This window comes from Clinocottus analis, unplaced genomic scaffold (genome assembly GCF_023055335.1).
Source record: "Clinocottus analis isolate CAN_PGR_092001 unplaced genomic scaffold, fCliAna1.0.p SCAF_17, whole genome shotgun sequence".
Lineage (NCBI taxonomy): Eukaryota > Metazoa > Chordata > Actinopteri > Perciformes > Cottidae > Clinocottus > Clinocottus analis.
The window spans coordinates 4,966,452-4,986,686 of NW_027175898.1; the positions used below are offsets into that span (position 1 = coordinate 4,966,452).

The window sequence follows — 20,235 nt, forward strand, 5'->3', positions numbered from 1 at the left end:
AGTATATTAATATTGTTTAAAAGGTCCACAATGTCGCCTAAAACTCCAGTACTCCTCTCCCTCTCACTGCCGTAGCTCATAAAAACTCTCCTTCATTTTATGGGGTTACAGAGAGTGAAAGTGCACGGGTTTATGAGGCGAAACATTGGCAGGCAAGGAAGCTCAGATACGGCTATTCTTTTTATTTTTTCATTTGCTATTTCACAAGACAGGATGCAGATACGTTTGAAATATGACCTAGGTGACAATATTCAGTTTTTCATGGTTAAACTAGTAATTAGGAAAGACAAAACCAGACAGCAGATAACTAGAAATGCTTGTTATTAATATGTCACTAATGTAAACCTCATGAAGTGGAAAAGGATTCATATGAAGGCTTTCAGATTGGTTTTGAATGTTTTTGTTTCATCTTTTTGTTGCAGATAATCAAAAATATAATTTAGGGGGTTCATTGTTCCACGTGGAATTTTAACGCCTGTTGTTCAGACACGATTAAAAAGGACGGATGTTGTAATAACATGCAGGGATGAGGCATCAAGATAAAGTAAACCCATCCTCTGATTAAGTTCAATACAATGGGCTATAGTACTGGGATGTCTGCATACACAATTGGGTTTGTATCTAAGATGAAATGGCCTGCAGAAGCTAAAAGCAGGGAGGGCGCATTTGGTGATCAAGTCTCCCAAGGACGCCTCTCTGGCCGTATGCCTCACGGCGCTCTCCTCAGGGCTTTGACGGATGGCACCAGCACCACGGAGTGATAGGCTATTATTTCACTTTGCATTGGATAAATGGCAGCGCCGGCTCCTACCTGTCGCCTGACTTTCTCTTTCTTCCGTTCTCTCTTTTTTCCTTGTCTCTCTCGCAGTATGCCATCACAGAGCCCCATAGCAGAGATGAAATAGGATGGATTTTGTCAGAGCAATCTGTTGATTTCACTTTCACATTTCAGAAGTGCTACTTTTTGAGTTTTTGATGCCCTTTGTAGTTGAGGTTGATGAGGAGAGAGAGCGTATGGGGATAATGACCAACCTGGCCGAGGTCTAGTCATTTGATACCTGACTTGGTACTTGTTTTACATGCATTTATGTTTCGGGAAAAATGCTTTTATTTCTTTGGGTGTGATCTAATATCCTCTGTCTCTCTTCCAGACCAGCAGTATTCATGGTCGCCCTCGCAGTACTTCGATGAGGACAGCTACTCCCCTCCACCCAGGAACATGAAGGGTCTCTCTGGCGGCCGCCCTGCCCAGCTCCACCTCACCTCACCCAACTCCGCCCACACCTGCGGCCTGGTCGAATGCGACCATTCCCTGGACCATCACCTCCACCATGGCAACTCACGGCCCCCCTCCTACCTCCTCAGCCCCACAGAGAGCTGCCCCCTCGAGAGTCACCACCGCTGCTCCCCGCGGAGCTCCATCCACTCCGAGTGCATGGTGATACCGGTGTCCATGTCGGCCACCGACCACTCCATGTCCAGTAGCACTTTCCCCCGCATGCACTACGGCAGCGCTTCGCGGGAAAGCGGCGGCAACACTTCTGGCGGCAGGGACTCCCGAGACGACGGTGGCTCCTCCTCGCACGGCGGAAGCGGCAAAATGAACCGAATCCCAGCGAACCTCCTGGACCAATTTGAGAAGCAGATGCCCCTGCACCGGGATGGCTTCCACACGCTGCAATACCAACGCACCTCCACCACGACCACGACTACAGAGCAGCGCAACGAAAGCCCCGGGCGAATACGCCACTTAGTCCACTCGGTACAGAAGCTCTTCACAAAGTCGCACTCTCTAGAAGGTTCCTCCAAAATGAACGGTACCAAAGGCGACTCGCAACGGGACAACTCACACCACCACCATCACCACCACCAAGGCCACCACAAACACAGCAAACGCAGCAAGAGCAAAGAACGTAAGTCTGACGGAAGCGGCAAGCAACGCTCGGGAGGTTGGTGGAGTTCGGACGACAACCTGGACAGTGACAGCACATACAGAACGCCCAGCGTCATGTCCCGGCATCCTGTGGACCACATCAGCCACTGCTACTCCGACGCCATGCACGGCCACCTGGCTGGAGACCTGTCGCTAAAGACCTCCAAGAGTAACAACGACGTCAAGTGCTCCGCCTGCGAGAGCATAAGCATGGCACCGGAGGGAAAGTTCATGAAGAGGAGCTCCTGGTCAACGCTAACGGTCAGCCAAGCCAAGGAGGCCTACAGGAAGTCCTCCCTCAACCTGGAGAAACCCATGACACCCACCGACCTCAGGCCCAACCTCAGGTCCGACCTCAGGCCCGACCTCAGGCCCTGCCACTATCTCCAGGTGAGTTTGGCTTACTTTGCCTTGTGACAGTTGTGCACATTACTTCATGATTTCGGAGAAATTTTAATTCTGATAGTTGGTGTATAGAAATGCAAGGATCTGTGTGTGGCTCGATGATGGGTACTCGGAGGGTTTTGGTGAAAGGAGCAGATGGTGATTTGATAGTGACAAGCAATTGAAGAGATGATAAAAAAAACATCCATTTCATCTCTCAGCCACTACAGTGATTGAGCCTTCGTTCACCATAATGTAAAATTCATAAGAACCTAAGGCGCTGCAGCACAGAAAAAAACATCAATCCCAAAACTTAAGCCTGTGTCGTACAACACAAAGCAATCTTATACTACAGGCATCGGCGGCGAGTAGACAAGGTAGAAAAGTTGCTCATCCTCGCTGGATTTCCAATTGATCAAAAAGACGGTGTTTTGTTCGTGGCCTGGATATTGCAACGTGAACCTGTCCTAAGGCTCAGCGTGAGGCTGGCAGCCGACGAAACGAGCACAGCAGTAGGAATCAATTAACTCCATAAATGATCTGCGCTGCAGGGGAAGAACCAGCAATGTGAGAATAAAAGACCAGAGAACTTCGATGCTTCGATTTTGCATAGGTTTCAGCCCTGAGAAAGGCGTTAGCATTGAGCCCTTGATAGGCTCTACGGGAGACCCATAGCACCGCGGGGATCAATTCAGAGCGACTCAGCACTTTACACCAAAGAGTCTCACAGGTTTTATACGCATGCTGGGGGGTAGGGGAAAGGGGAAAATAAAAGAAAGCGTTTTTATGAAACCCAAACTGCGAAAGTTGAGAGAAATAGATTCCGTAACAATGCTGCTCAATATACAACGACGTGATGTCTGATAGCATCATGTAAGTACCGCCTCCAGCCAAAATAAAGTGAGCACTTCAGCACATTGTGAGAGACGAGGAAGAGACTTAGAGCTCTAAGCAGGAGTGTGTTGTATGGATTAGAGACTGTTGTAAATGGAAAGCTAATACATTACTCAAATCAGTCAATGGAGCCAAGGAAACTACTCGATCTGAGCTTACGTCAACAGAAAATGTTTTAGAGGACTAATTTCGACGAGCGTATTTTTAAACATAACTGATGATCATTTTGAACTGGACAGGCAGTGCACTCATCCACTCAAATTTTTACAATCCCGCTAAGTGCAGTAATCTCTCAATGAGAGAGTTGGGTGTGTTTACTGCCCTCCCCCAGCTGCTTGCTTACTTCCATTGGGTCATTCAGCTGAGGTAGAGTCCGAGTCGCGGCAATATAAACACTTTCTAAAAATATCCTCCTCCTTCCTGCCGCAGGGCTAAATTTAGACCAGCATTATCAATCCAATCCGAGGAGGGTGACACATCGTCCCTCCCCGGAGGAGAATCAATGCCCTCTCAGGAAGCTCGGAGATGTTTCCAGGGAGAAAGTTGAATGTGCATGCTGCCGAGGCCTCTGTGGATGCATTTAGATCCTCCGGAAAGCAAGTTTTGACTCATCGTGACTTCAGTTGTTGCTCGCCACCAGACGCAATAGGCAGGAATGATGCTTTGCACACACTGAGGGGTCACATTGAGACATTTTTCCTCCCTGCGGCTATATTGGGAATACCCACAACTGTCTGCATTGCAACAGCACAAGATGTATCCTCGGAGAGTTTGTGCACTAAATGTTGGTCTGTGTGTGAGTGAGCCTGTCTGCGTGATTGTATTTGTGTGTGTCTGTGTGGAGGGGAGTTCTATTTATCGCACACCAGATGGTTTGATGATGTGCTAGTCACCTTGTTTGCGTCCTTGGTTGATGACGGAGGGAATGAAAACCTTCTGAAGTGTTGTTAAAGGCGAGGAAACAGCAGACAGAGAGGAACGCGTGACTTTTCTCGGTGAACTGACTGTTTGGTAATCTGTGTGTGAATGCAGCAGGTGTGTGCGAGTGTGCGTGCGTGAATGCGTGCGTCTGTGTGTGAGTGATGTGCTGCATGTGTACGTACGAGAGATCGATGAACTGAACATTGGGGGAGACAGATAGATTGATATTGGCTACCCTTTCTCTGAATTGACAAATGTTGCGGGATCAGACCTGGCATTGGTCATCGCTCTGTCTCTGGCTTAGTCATTCCACAAATTAACCCCAATTAGTCCTCCCCATGAAACACACACACACACGCGTGCGCGCAAACACATCATTTTGTGTGAGCTTAATATCAGGTGATTGTGGCAAAACGTTCTTCCGTTGTTGGCGACTGGCTCACCTGGATGAATTTCAAACTCACACATACTCTCTCCAAACTAGATATGCAAATACACCTGGACTGCAGCAACAGCTGTAATCAATGCCTCCTCCACCTTCCTTGCACCCGGTCCATAACTTCACTGCACAATAACTTTGTCTTACTGACAACTCTCAGCCTTGATTAAGTCAGCTGCTCCAGCAAACGCTCCTCTGCTCTCTCCCTGCATACAGTCCTGTAGTACAAAGGGAGGATTAGTCTTTGATAGTTTTGCTGATAGGGCAATGCGGAGGGATTTAATAAGCCAATTAATTGCCATGTTGGCTTGCCAAAGGTGGAGCTTGAGAGGCAGAAAGGCTGCTGATTAAATTACAAAAGGGAAGTGCAAAGCAGCAGAAACAAAACTGGCACTGTGACGGAAAGCTACAGTAATACCACCACACAGGGGTTCCCTAACTTATTTTATTAAAGGGGTTCCCAGACTTAGGCATGTTGATATGCTAAAGTGACTGAAGTTTCTAGTTATAAGTTGTTTGACACTCAGGTTAAATATTGTGGTGTCTGTTAGACTTGGATTCAAAGTTGGTACCAGAAATAGCATTGTTTGTTTAGCTTCCACCATTAAAATCCATTCAAAAGGACAAGATTATGAAAGTCAAGGTTGTCAGTTCTTTCACAGACCTTCCAGTGCATGACTGTTTCCTTTTCCTTTCATCATCGAGCATGTCTATTTACACCTCCCTGCCGACATCCGCACGTACAAAGTGTCAGTAAATAAACAAAGCGGCGACCAGGCGAACACAGACATAATGTTGCATGTGTGGGCGTACGTATGCGTGAATGCGAGAGACCAGAGAGGATGAGTTGGCGGTGGGCGTGTGCGGTAGGTGTTTGCTCAGGTAGGGTAACTGTTGGCTAGAGAGAGAGAGAAAAAAAAGAAAGTAAAAACAGCACCTCCTCCAACCCACACAACATATCCATGCAATCCTGTGGGAAGGAATGAGGGGATGGAGGCTGGTGGGTGGGATTACCAATGATAGAACAATGATTGAGCTCTCTTTCCCTTCCTTCTCTCTCTCTCTCTCTCTCTCTCTCTCTCTCTCTCTCTCTCTCTCTCTCTCTCTCTCTCTCTCTCTTGCTCTCTCTCTATATATATCTTGTCTATCTCACTTTATTTTGTAACCTAATGCAATGACTTATGTTTCTTAGTTGGAGAGGTGCTGTGTATAGATAGAGCCGCAGAGTTAATCAATGAAATGCACTGCTGCACTGCAGGAGCATTGGCTGAGGCCTGCCTAGCCAGCACACACACACACACACACACACACACACACACACACACACACACACACACACACACACACACACACACACACACACACACACACACACACAAATACACACCGGAACCCCTGTGGGAAAAGATAAAAGTACAGAAGTAAAGGAAGAAGGAAGACGCACAGCCAACATGGCGATGTGTGTGCGTAGTCCTGATATGAGATGCGTGTGATCTATCTCAGATATTTTAATTATTGGCAAAGTTGAAGGGCTAAAGGATCTTCATGGTATATGTAAAGAGTTGTTGTCATAAAATAAAGGCATGTAAATAAATAATTCCTGTGCTTTATTGAGCAAAAATAATTAAAGGAAGTGAAAGTTCTGTTTTTGTGATAATGTGACTTTAACGATGGATCTTCACACTTGAGCTGTGAATTTTCACACTGCTCCCACAAACTTTGGCTCATATTCACAAAGGGCTTCACGTCATTGCCGTATTATGAGCTGTTAAACAGAACAGGATGTGGCACATTAATCGAGGACCAGTAGAATCATCAAAACCTGCCCCAAAAAACACACAAAACACTTGGATGCCGGCTCAGCCCTGAATCACATGCCTTCCCTTTGTGGGGTCTTTGGTTCATGATGACAAGTGACCATATTTCACTTGTCAGGCCGGGACGCCATGTGTGTTTTCACAGCGATCAATAGGGCCACGCTGTTTTTCTTTATCTGCTCAAGGAGACACTCTACAATCTATTCAGTTTATCAGCGAATCCAAATTAAACAACTCTCGCCACAGCTTGCGCCTGTCCTCTGGCCATTACGTTCATTAATTAGACGTCTAAAAATATCAAACTCCTCCAAGACTTAATTAACCCATCGACTCCATTTGGTAGCTGGTGCATGCCTGTCTTTAGAGGGGAGACAAATGACTTCTTCTTTTTTATCAGAGTGTGTGTTTGAGTGTGCATTCACGTCCGTTAGGACGGACATCTGTGTTTTTGAAAGAAGAAAAAAAAGGCAGTAAGCTGATTTCTCTCAAATTCAAGCATGTCCCTTTCTGCATGTCTTTGTCTCAAAGTGTGGAAGTGCATCTTTTTACCGTCTTTTTGTGCTGTAAGGCCATCCTTGCCGTAACATTTGCTACCGAGCTTTACCGAAAGGACGCACCATAATCCCCATCGATCATGCCCCCTCTTCATGTGTGGTGCGCTATCATCACACCATAGATGAAACATTACAGTCAAAGGCTGCTTTGACCCAGCATTCTGTGTGAATAACAAAGAGCGGGCTGTAATAAAGCCACAATTGATCAATTATTCAAGCTGTTTTGATTTGATGTGACACTCGTTAGAATAGTAATCGTGTGTGGGCATGCTTTGATGCCAGAGGTTAGTAGAATTAGTGTCGGGGGGGGGAAGTTTTTTTTTTCCAGGATGTAAACAATTGGATAGCCTCATTGTTGTTGATGTATTGTATGTGGCATGTTTGACTTGAATTCCAGCTGCTTTTCTTGTTTCTCTGATATATTACAGCCGGTTGTATTCTTAACAGTACAGCAATAATTGCTTTTCAATTGTTGTTTTCCAATAGATGGCATTTGCATCAGAAAGTGATTAGAGTCATGTGTCTGACGCATTAGTGACATTTGGATGAAGCCTATCTCCTCCTGACATTTCCCACAGCCAGTCAGCTGCCGCCCTGTTGATTGTGAACCTGTGAGTAGTGAGTTAGTCACTGAGGAAAGTTTTAGAAAAACATGGAATCAGTACTTTAAGTATAACCACAAATTAATATAGTATTTCAATTACTAATAGTGGTTGTGAGGCTATTTGAAAGTTCCTCATTGGTACAGTTCTGGTCCAGTCTCACTATAAAGTCATGGGAATATGGACCCAAGTCAGATTTAACTTAATGAAATTCAGAGCCGGGTGGATTGGCACGGCGCCAAGGCTGGTCCGGCTGCCAGGATGCTGAAGAGACGGTTGGATGCGGCGTCAGTGAAGCCTTCAACATCCACACAGGCTGTGAGGATTACTGACGATGTCATACTCTACGGGTGCAAACCGTGGACCATGTAAATGCGTGTCCAGCCAGAGCTTGTGACCATCGCACACATCGTCAGCAAAGTGCAAGGAAAACAGGGGCAGAGGAGCGAGAGAGGTGTGCGCCTTTGTGTGGCTGGAGAGGGTTTCTGCATCTGTGTGCTGTGTTGTATCATCTATGAGTGTGTTTAGACCCTGACTCAGCTGCTACTGTTGTTGTCCCGGTGATTAAACGATGCTGTACTGTTTCACTAAAGCAAAGCCAGAGAGTGTGTGAGTTAGAGACGGAGGAAGAGAGAGCGGTGTTGTGCGTAATGAGCTTGCAAACAATCCTCATCCGTTGTTTACAATGAGTGGGTGGAATCATCCCGCAGTATGTAATAAGCCACACCACCATCTCCAGTGCAGAAAGGATCACCTGATAACATTTCTACATGTTGTATTGTGGCACGTACAATAATGGAACCACATTTTCCTTTCACACCAAGATCATGATTCAGAAAATAATTGCTCCACACAATCTGTATTCACAGATGTTCTGTACTATTATATCAGTTAAGTGTGGTCTGCTTGAATTGGATCCCAATAACAAAATTGCCTCTGTGAGCACAGCCTGCCGGACTAATGTCAAAACGCATTAAGCTCCACCTACAACTGCAAATGGAGTTTTTCCAAGATGCTCCGTTTATCATCCTGCTCGAGTAAATATTTCCCACCGATCACGACGGTCCTAAACGTTGAAGGTGGACTTCAACGTTTAGGACCGTCCCGATCGCTGTGAAATATTCACTCCATATGTCGTAAAGACGAGTGCAAGTGAGACGGCCCGTTCTCCCTGTGAATGGGCTGATGGTGACGCTGACGTCTGGACACTCAATTACCTGCTTTAACCAGCGGGAGAAAATTGCAAAATGTAAACGGCCCGGCGTGTTTTGATGGCAGGTCTCCATGTGCGATAGCTACGACAGTGTAGGCAAATATCTCTCCCTTTCTCCATTGTCAAGCTGTATATTACCAGTAGTTATGATTAACAGCCCAGCCAAATGTATGACTTGTTTCAGTCAATGTTTTTTTAACCTGGCCAAACAACAGAGAAGCTCAAAGACTGAGCAGGACAAGTGGAGCCAGGTCTCAACCCACCAATCCTCTGATTGAAAGACGGGCATGCTAACCGCTGAGACACAGTCTGACTGTGTTTTAGTGCTCTTGTAATGCAGAAGTCAGAATATTTCAAAGTGTCCTACTATGACCTTTTTTTATGAAGAGACCGGCAACAAGTACAATCTTTCAAAAGAGTAACATGATGCATCGCAATATCCAAAGATATTCCATGTCCCTCTGATGAACATTTAGCGGCTATATATGGAGATATGTTCAGCAAGAACTGATGAAACTGAAGCAGTAAATAATGAAGTGACCAAAACGATCTTTTATTGCATTAACCGTTAACACTCCCCACACCACCCAGGTGCCCCAGGATGACTGGGGGGGTTACCCTGGCGGCGGGAAGGACGACGAGATCCCTTGCCGTCGGATGCGGAGCAGCAGCTACGTTAAAGCCATGGGGGACGAGGAGAGCGGAGAATCGGACTCCAGCCCCAAAACATCGCCTCAGAAGATGGTGCGACCTGACGCCCTGGTCAAGGCCATCATCAGACCCAGGGAACTGCTGGACTCCCAGAGGTACAACAACGTGCAACTTCAAAAGCTTAATCGTGTTGCGCTCTCCTTTCTTGCATGTCCCTGTTTATGTATTCAGCTGACCTCGAAGGTCGATGCTGCAAAGCGAACCTTGTCCATCGTGACAATTCATCCCTCAATTTAACTTTCGTTTTGTGTCTTGAAATCTTAAAGTCACCCTGAGGACAGGATCACAGGATATGGATGTAATTATATCATCTCTCAATTTGTAAAAAAAAACATCTATGCTCATTGGTTTTTGTGTTCCCTTGGGGAGGGGTCAGGGGGGATTCCCTGGGATCCAAACTGGGCACACTGAGGTTTGTGATACTACCACTTTGTGTGCCACAGACATTATTATCATGTAATCGTTCCAAAAAATGTCTGGAAAATATCAAAGTATAAAGTATGTTTTCATGTCATAATGTAATCTCTGAATAGTCCTGAAAACAATGTAATTCATTGGATTGGGATTATCTCAACGTCTGTTTGTATGTCCATGACATGCTGCTTTCTGTGTTCCTATTTTACATTTTTACAGAACACCTTTTGGTCCGCTTAACTTTTGTTCATATTTTGATCATACTTGTTCATTATTTGCTTTGTTGCATTCCCTCTTGGCGGTCTTCCTGTGCCAGTAGTGCCCCACCAATAGATGATGTCAAGCACTTGAATCCTGTGCTCATGAGAATCCCCTTTCTCCATATTCATATTGTGTCTTGAACTGTAAGAACGTGTTCAGTAAAGGTTCTTCTGGGCTTTAATTGTGGTTACTCGGCCGCAGAAGAAAGCGCTCATAAGAGGATTACATGATAAGACAAGCTGAAGACAACGTCACAGAAAAATGTACACAAGCAACTTTGTGATGGAGAGATGCATGTAGACTTACTACAGCATTAACACTCCATTCAATGAGATTACATAATAGAGCGCTCGCACAACAAATAGAGTAACCTCACCTGTCGTAAGACCAGGCAGTATCCTGCTGCCTTTCTTGTCACATGTCCTGATTATTGTCTGCTTATCCTTCTGCTCCGTATTTCACCTTCTGTTGCACCTCACATCTGTCTTCATCTTTATTTTGTTCATTTTCAGTTCCAGTTCACTTCAACATGGCAATAGGTAAACCACAGCCACAAACGAAAAAGATGTCGTCATCACCTGGCGCTGGTTGTTACTCATAAGGTGGTTGAAAAGCATACGTTTCCTATTGTTTCCAACAGTTTTTACATGTTTGTTCAATTATGAATCCATATGTGAAACTATTAATATATTTCTTATCTTCTTATTTTACGTCCTATTGTGGTTTTAAATTGCATCGCTGCAGTACTTCGGCCACCAAATGATTGCATTGTGTTTGGCTGATTCTTTTCTTCTTGACTTCACGTTCGTTCACTCTTCAAAGGGACCTGCTCCTCTTTGTTCGCAGCATGTGAAAACAGAAGTCTGTTTTAATTATTTAAGTTACAGTTTAAAAATGTCCCAGGCCTGCTCTTTCAAAACACAATCTTTTTAATCTGCATTTGCTGTGCTTTGTGAGCCGTGTATATTGAGAGCATTTACTAGTCACAGTTTCAGTGTGGAGGTCCACATCGACGGCTTTTAGCCGCTCCGCTGGTTGTTTTATCTTTTAATTTCCAGACGGTTGGATGCAGCTTTTCCTTTTATTATGCATTCCTGTTGGAGAGAACTGTAGAAGTAACTTCCACTTTGCTGGCATGACTCCCAGAAGCTCTTCTTGTGTTAATCAGAGACATGTGGCCAAAACTGCAAGTTTGGTTTTCGAGGGATATGCTTTTACAATTTGTTGTGGGCCTCCCTACCTTCATGACATGTATTAAAAGCTTCTGTTTTCTCACCCATCAACTAAAACCAGTTTGTGTGGGACTTAAAATAATCCAAAAGTATTGACAAAAATTTAAAAAAAAAATAAAAATTAAGTATTGAAGTAGACATCTGTTTACTTTCTTCAGTCTCTCCTGTAAGTGTCTTGAAAGAAAAGGAAATACAGATTTTTGATGAACGACGGTTATTACTTGGTTGTGCTTGCATGCAGTGGCGGGCTGTCAGGGCCTGTTAAGCCTCCTCTGCTAGCCTAAACAGAATCACAAAGTTATAACTATTTTATAATTAATATTTTTAATTTTTAATAAAAAAAAAAAAAGATAACTAAAAGCTATATCTATTTTATAATGTAATTGTTTTCCACAAATACACTACATGTATTTAGTGTATTTGGGGGGGCGCAAACAGCTGATACACTGCAGGCCCAGTCAGAAAATCCACGACCCGCCACTGCTTAAATGTCTGAAAACTGGAAGAATGATTATTACAACAACTTCATAAAGTGCCTTTAATTAAATTAACTGTGACGTAAATAGGGAGAAAATATGAATGAACAGATGTATACTGTGTCTATCCTCACAAGTCACAACAGTGGCTGGAAATACAATACTGTAGGACTATGACTGCCAGAATTAACTTTCAAACGGTTTGGGATGCTGTTGCTTCGTCTGTTGGAGCACAATGTGAGAATCTCTATTTATTTTCTCCTTCATGCAGCGTGTTTTACTCAGGGAGGGTTTGCTGGACTGTGTCGAAAACCTCTTCATAAGCCTGCAGCAGAAATGGGCACTGTGTGTCTGTTCTGCTTCTGGTCTGCGCGAGCCCATGGGCACACAATCTGACATAAACTCTGCACATTATGCAAGGACGACCTTGTGTCTGACCTCAGTGTAGAGTGTGGCCTGTGACAGACACGTAGCTGCAGTTTGGGATGTCACACAGTCACAGCATGAGACAGTGATACACACACCGAATAACACTGATGATTCCCTCACTCTTTTTGTCATGTCCTCGTCTCTCGCGCCACGCACGGCCGACCTCATGCTCATTGCCATTCAGCAGAGGTTTTTGTATTGCCTCTCTCTCGTAGGGAACCGCATTTTTCCTGGAAACTCGGAAACCGCAGCGAGCAACACCCACAGAATCCGCTAATACTGTTAACCTGACCCTGATGAAAACACACAAACAGAATAAATGATGAGCCTTTCTGGCAGAGTGTTTGTGACGTCTTTCTCCACGGTGACAGGAGATAGAAAGGGGGCAGCTGAGATATTCAGCCTTTACAGTCCTAGGCAACAGGCGATAGCATACTGCCATAATATGCCAGTAATTCATCCCCAAGGATATAGAAAGACCAATCGAATGTTATTGATTGTGATCATGCCGGACCATAATGATGTCTGTCAGAAAGGATGCAGTCGTTTGGGCTTTTCAGCTCTTTTAGAGTGTGAGGTAATGTATGAGGCAGCTACAGTGAGGTTTGCTCATTTTCCCACATCTTGCAAAGCTTGCCCTGGCTATCCATTTTGAATAGCTGTAAACAGTGAATGATTTATGAGGATTCAACAGCAGGAAGGGTTATCAGTTGCAGTTATTGCACTCAAAGGCCCCACTAAATAATGGCTCACTCGGTGCTCAGGCCGAGGGTCTGCCGGGCTCAGCTGGAAGGAAGGTATTGACCAGCATGGATCAGCCGCTGTGGCCATGACTGAAGAAGAGTCCTGATACACTGAACCCACTCGAAGAATGCCAAAATATGGCCTCTTTGCTCTTGAATTGAATGAAGACGTATCAGTTTCCACATCCTTGGAAGTATTCGGTTTTTTTCTGAATGCAACTGTGTGAGATTAATATTAGCTAAAGACAGATATACTGTTCAATATATATATATATATATATATATATATTGATATGGGCATGTTTTCTTAACTAGAAAAGTTAGTGTAAAATAATCCGCTCACTTGGTCACCACTCTTTAAATAGCTAATTTAGGACATAAGATAAGAACACATTTGTATTGATCCCTGCAGGAGAATATTGCACAGCGGCACAAAAGGAAGACCAGTGAGGATGATAGGTTGACATTTGTTGAACCCTCTAACATTTAAAACCACCCATTTAGACAAAGATGTTCTCAACATTTTATAACTCTGAAGTACACACGCTGAGGCGCCATCGAGCTGTGATCCATATCTGTCACTGTTTTCAGTTCCCCACACATAAAAGGCACCACGGATGCCACCTGACATGAGCGCTCTCGTGCTATTATGGTTCACTAGGCTTGTTGGGATGGAATTAGATTGGATTCAAGACAGACATGGTGCAGGTTGGATTTCCTCTGCTCTTGTAGCAATTTGATGTCCCGCGGGGCCATTCAGACAGGCCAAACACAAATTTGACAACATCGGCTCCCTGAAGCAAATCATGTTAAAGTGAGAACAGGCTGTCAGGTTGTGTCACCTCCCTCCATCTTTCCCCCTTTCAAGCTCTCCGTCGCTCTCGTGGTTGACAGGTTGGCTTCTTTGTTCGTCTCACCAATAAAGAATACATCACCGTCACGGGCCCACTGAGCTGGAGCAGCCCGTGCACGAGAAGGAAAGTTAGATGTCAATGATTGTTTTAATTAATAATCATTTACACCCTCCAAGCCCCCGTTCCATTACAACTTAACCCTGGGGTCCTGTACGTCCTGAGAGCTGCAGAGCCGACAGCGGTGATGAATTGAATATGAATCAGCTTTTTTTTGTGCCATAGTAAAACCTGCCAAAGATGTTTAAACATATATTAACGATGATGGGAACGGAATGACATCTGGCAAATTTACCTATTAACCAACAGCATAATGAGTCCTTGAGTAAATCTGTAATGATATGTCGAGTATGATCGCAGGTTGCAATGACACACATGCACAGAAGAACATCATCAATTAAACTCCAACTCGGGGTACTTCACTTCCCTTTAAATGACATTGGCTCGGTGTAGAAACGCCACAAGTCAATCAATCCCACCCATTTTTGACAGTTTCTAAAATAACTTACATTTGTTTGCCCCCCATCCATGATTAGATTTTTGAAGCACCATAATTAATCAGAGTTAACACTGGCAAAGTGTTCGATAATTCCTGATTTGACATAATGTAATTACTCATTTCAGCATTAGAGATGAGGATTTTCCCTCAGATCTCAAGGTCAAAGGCAGAATTCCCATCCATTGATTTGTGGCAGCGTGAGACGTGTCATGCATAGTTATCTTACCTTTCTGTCAGGCAGGCTTTTTCATCAACACCTTTTTGCCTCTGCTTTGAGTGTAACACTTAATACCATGTCAAATATTGATCAGGCTACCAAATGTCCCTGTTAGAAAGATGTCAAATGCTGCATTGATCTTTGGGCTCATGACGCGATGTTGCATCATTAACGGAAAATGCATGTAGTCCACGTCCACAACCAGTTATATTTAGTTATAACAAAACAATTGAACAAAACAGCGGCACTAAAACACCGCACACTCAAGGGCACGAGCCAAGATCAGAAGGAGCAATATTAACTACCGAAAAATTTGCCAGCGCACTCACCTGAGGAGACGCGATGACGGCGAAGGCACGTCAAAGAATACACCCAGCATGTCAAACTAAAGATCTGATTGGTTGAAGTATGACAATCACGCCATTGTCCCTGTGTACTCTAATCTACAAAGGCCAGCTTGAAGCCGCTCTGCCTCCATAGAGACGTAGGAGGTGAAATCTGATTGGATAAAAGCTCTCCTAAAAACAATCTGCACTGAAAGCAGCGCTGCAGGCTGGAAGCAGTGCAACAGAGGCAGAAAGGAGCTGTGCAATGAGAAAATAAGCAAATAGGGAAACATTATCATAATGCATGTAGTGTATTTGTAAAAAACAAAAAAACAATTCAATTATAAAATAGCTCTAACTTTGTGATTCTGTTTAGGCCAGCAGGGAAGGCTTAGCTGGCCCTGACGGCCCACCACTGCAGTATACCTGAATAGAAAGAGTTGTGTGTTTTTTTAAGAGACAGAGTGAGTCGGCTATGAAGATCAACTTTTCATGTCCTCCCTTGTAAAGATGTGAAGAAGTAATTATACTTCATGCAGCCTTGCGGTGCATTTTGTCTGTCAAAAAAGAACACTATAGAGACGAGCTGGCACAAGTCTCATCCTCATGCTCTCAAATGTGTACTTGTATTAGCACTATGTCAACCCTTCTTTCAAAATCTTCTTTGTCCTTGTCCTTTGTCCTTGTTTGAATCAAACGCCGTGCACTCAACGTTCCCTCTTGGAAAATTTGCTCACACCAGCTACTGTCAAGGCCGGGCTTTGTTTAACCACAGACAGAGTGCTTTCATTGGCAGCATGGAAGGCAGAAAGTGTGAGATTCCCATCATCCCTTGCCTTAATATTGGCCAACAATGGCAGTGCATTAGCACCAATCAGAGACATTAGAGGAAATTTGCTCTGGCATGATTTGATAAAGGGCCAGCGCTTTCTCAAAACAGCCTCCCTTTACTCAACTGATGATAACAGACTTTTCTTCAGGCATGGATGGATGAAGTACGCCTCAGTTATGCCTCAGCCGGTGCACTTATATCTGATGTTGTCAGCTATAAAGCTTGACTAAGTTTCATTGCTCAGGGAAGGATGTTTATTTTTATTCTCACTTGGCTCAATTAAGCAAATCTAATTAGCCACATAGGGGAAGAATGTATTTTATGATGTAGTGTAATTGTGTTTTGTGTGTAGCATTTCGTCATCAAGTGGTGGTGGACTGTGTGTGTGGCTGTGTGTGTGCGTGTAGGTGTGTGTGTGTGTGTGTGTGAGGTGGCGCATGTGTACGTATGAGAGATCGATTAACTGAACGTGGGTCTACTGTGAGACAAAAGTCATAAAACACTCCTCATAACGTTGTGTGGCTGTTCATGTTTCATTTATAAGATATTGTCATGACTAGGCAATTCTTACTGCCAGCGTAATGTAACTGTAACATTACTTGAGACCACACTGGTTGGTCACACTTTTTCACCCTAATGTTTGCAGCATATTGGTGGAAACTCCCAAGCAAACATTCAGTTCACCACGAATCCCATACAGGGCCAGTTTCATTAGACTTCTGCCCAGTGACGTCACATCCATCCAACTCCCACTCGTGGGACCCAGTAACTCTGTTTTCTTCTCTACCCACAGCTCTTACCGCCTGGATAAAATCAACAGTGACATGCGTAACTACATCACCAATTTTGCTGAGGACTTAAGGTGAATACAGGCTCATCGCCACCCCTCCCCTTACTTCTCTGTTGCTGCCATGTTGCAGTGGTCAGACGCCGGAGCCAGCTGGCTTGCCGCCCTGCTGACATACCCAATATGAACGCCTCACAGAGCAAATACTCAAGACCAGTCAATGAAAGGTCACCTGAGGAAGCCAGCTCATACTGGCAAAGGATAAGGCACTGTTCAACACAAAATAGATATGATTTGATTCGCTGCTTATACATTACAGCGGCACACTTCTTCCCATTTACAGGTTTGTTACTTTTACGACTTCACAGACTTAATCTCTGGGCGTTTCTGCTCTTGGGTTTCTTTGGCTGTTAAGAAGGTTGATATTACTTTGCAAACACACACCGCCTTGCTTCAGCATTACAAAGATGGATTGGGGAACTTTTAATCACAATGGCATTTTCCTCGCTGCCAAACACCCGTGTTTATTTCTATAAAAAGCTTTGAAACTGCTTACTCATCTCTGCTTGCCATTAGAAATGGATCTGACGGAGGGAAACTTACTTTGGTATTCTTAATGGGACTCGTTAGCGTTCTCTAGTTTACTTAAAGTGCCTTTCTTTCCCATGTTTTTCTATTTGTCTTCTCTCCAGCAGATATCAAACCGGGCTTGGGTTTCTGACCTTCCCTGTTGCGCTGCTGGAGTAGCACATTTAATTGACCTGGCTGACACCGGGATGCTCTCTGAAGTGCTTGCTCACTAACTAGCTCCTGTTTTGCATTTCCCTTATTTCCAAGCATTGATTGTGTGTTTCAGCACAAGAGAAATCGAACATAGTGGGGGAGAGAAACAGAAAAAGAGAGAGGCTCCCCTCTTGGGAGACCCAATGTCATAACCGCCTCCTTCTTAAGTTCAGGTTGCCCAGAGGAGAACACATAATTGTGTTTGTCATCACTGGTCAAACTGCTTTGGTTATTTGTAAAGTTTTATTGACTTACTGAATAAATTATCACCACGGCTGAAGTCCCACTCCCTTTGCTGCTTCTCTTCTTCTCTCTCTGTTCAGTCAGAGCTACCACTTGCAAGCCACCAGGGACATGCACCCGAGCATTGCCCTGGATCCTTCTGCCAACTACAACTCTCCTAAGTTTCGCTCCAGGAACCAGAGCTACATGCGGGCAGTCAGCACCCTCAGTCAGGCCAGCTGTGTTAGCCAAGTGAGCCAGGTGAGTCTGCACCCCTTCAATCAGGAGAGCTTTTCAAATCCTCACCTGTACTGGGGATCAGTGGTTTGTACACTGGGGGCTGCTGAGGGACCCTGAGGAGGTTTCCAGAGTCTTCAGTGAAATTAATTGGAATAATTCCTCCTCAAAGTTGTTCATTTAAAACAGTCCAAGAGCACGACTGTCCTAAACATAATTTTAGCTCTCCCTGTAACTGTTTTATCGTTTTTCAATAAACACACATACATTTTTTTCTGGCTTCATTTTGCTTACACATATTTAATATGACAGCTTATTGCACACTGTTTATCTGGATAGATTAAACAACTCCAACAGGGGTTGTGGAGATATTCATCTCCCTCTTAAAAGAGGGGCATATTGATTTGTTCCGAGTCTTAAAAGCTCAGCTAAACTCCGAATTTAAAATGCCAATAAAATAAGATGTTTATCTTTTGATTCTATATATTGACAAGCAACTCGGTACCAAAGACATTACTAGATACATCCAACACATCTGTAATAAGAAGCGGAAATACTTCTGGTCAACATCAACAACAAATATTTTACAGCAAACCCGATGATAAGGTATGACCTCTGATTTCATAAAACTCTGCATCATACTGTTTGGTTGTATTCACACAAAGGGAAATATATTGCAGCAAAAGGAACTAGCCCACACGTTATCTCCTGGAAATATAACAATATGACAATTTTTTGTGAAATTATGAATTGGAAATTATAAAAACACATTTTCCATTGTTTTCTCCGTTGTCTTTTGCCTATGAAAACATGTACATTCACATTTCACTAGACTTGTTTTTATTCTGATCGCAATTGACAGAGAACACAATGTGAGGATTTTACAACCGACTAATTCATTTCTCCAGATGAACAAAGAAATAACCTTGCTTGCTTTACAAAGGAGGAAGCACGCTTACGACTTTTGTTTCTCACAGGTGAGCGAAACAGAAATAAATGGCCAGTTTGAATCAGTGTGCGAGTCGGTGTTCAGTGAGGTCGAATCCCAGGCCATGGAGGCGTTGGACCTGCCCGGCTGCTTCAGGACCCGGAGTCACAGCTACTTGCGAGCCATCCAGGCCGGCTACTCCCAAGACGATGACTGCATCCCCCCTATGGCGTCCACTCTCACCTCCACCATCAGGTCCACCACAGGTAAGGGCATTTTGACATTCATTTAATTCGTACAATTCAATGTATGACATCCTGGATGTTTTTTTTTTTTCTTCTTAGAAATTAACACCAAAAGCTTACATTTTGCATTAACATGTGTTAATGGATGAATACAGTTAGTCTCAAACAGCTTCACATCTCTGCATGAATCACTCTTGTATGTTTCCATTGTTTTTGATGGACGTATGATAACCGTAGCTACCACTTGTGAGCAGTGCTAGTTCATCTAACTGTATTTTGGATACAGTGCTTCATCTGCTCATCCATTGGATGCATCAGAGAGTAAAACTATGAACCCTATTGAAAATCACAAATGGAAATTGTCTGAAGAAAAAATCAGGTCAGGATATGAACATGACTGCTTTTTCGGCAACATTTTGGAAATCTGGCTTTCTTTGTGGTGCCACAGGGTGGCACATTTTAACTTACACACAGCTTTATTGCGAACAGGGCAAAGAAATGGTGAAATGGTAAAATTGCAGTATACAAAGTATGCATTGTTGACTTGTAAACCCAGTTTATACTATCACAGCATACTACGCGGTTTCTTCGGACACAGATTTTTCACTTCACACAAATTATTTTTGTATCATTGCAAAGCTCATGTTTACTCACAATAAGATCACATTACAGAAATGCACACTATTGTCTCTAAACCTGGATAATGAATTATCTAATGCTGATGATGAATATATCGGTAACTGAACTGTCACACTGAGTAGTCACATATATAATATCACATATGCAAACTTGTTACAATAAATCAAAAACTACAGCTGACACGTGCATTAATTTCCAATACTGAGCCTTGATTATAAATTGTAAGCTTCTGGTGGTTTCAACAATTCCCGTGATTGCTGGCTTTACAGAGGAAATGATACGTCCTTGTGCAGATGAAGAATGTGGGAAGAAAAGAAGAAAAAGTGTCCGGATGAAAAGTCTGAGCGGATTCCACGTTTTCCCACAGTAGATTCATGAACTAACAACATCAGTTGGACTATAAAAGAGAGGGTTAGAGGTGTGGCCACCTGGAGCTGTGCTTATGATCAATTAGTCATACCTATAACTGTTTACTTCCACTGCTTTCTCAGTAAACTCAAATATCTTTCAATTTTTAGGACGCAGAGTTTGGTCTGTGATAGATTGCGCCACTATTTTGGATATGGGGCAATTGATGCTGCGAATC

The 20,235-nt window shown here is 43.8% G+C and overlaps 1 protein-coding gene across 1 annotated transcript in view; it reads left to right on the forward strand.

Annotated features, from left to right (window-relative positions):
- dlgap2a (discs, large (Drosophila) homolog-associated protein 2a) overlaps positions 1–20,235 on the forward strand; it is a 130,921-nt gene that overhangs the window by 84,250 nt on the left and 26,436 nt on the right. Inside the window, exons 2-6 of the mRNA XM_068579952.1 lie at positions 1,152–2,323; positions 9,349–9,563; positions 16,602–16,670; positions 17,702–17,861; positions 18,815–19,031. Coding sequence (XP_068436053.1) covers positions 1,220–2,323; positions 9,349–9,563; positions 16,602–16,670; positions 17,702–17,861; positions 18,815–19,031 — 1,765 coding nt within the window. The 5' untranslated portion in view covers positions 1,152–1,219. The remainder of the gene's footprint in view (positions 1–1,151; positions 2,324–9,348; positions 9,564–16,601; positions 16,671–17,701; positions 17,862–18,814; positions 19,032–20,235) is intronic.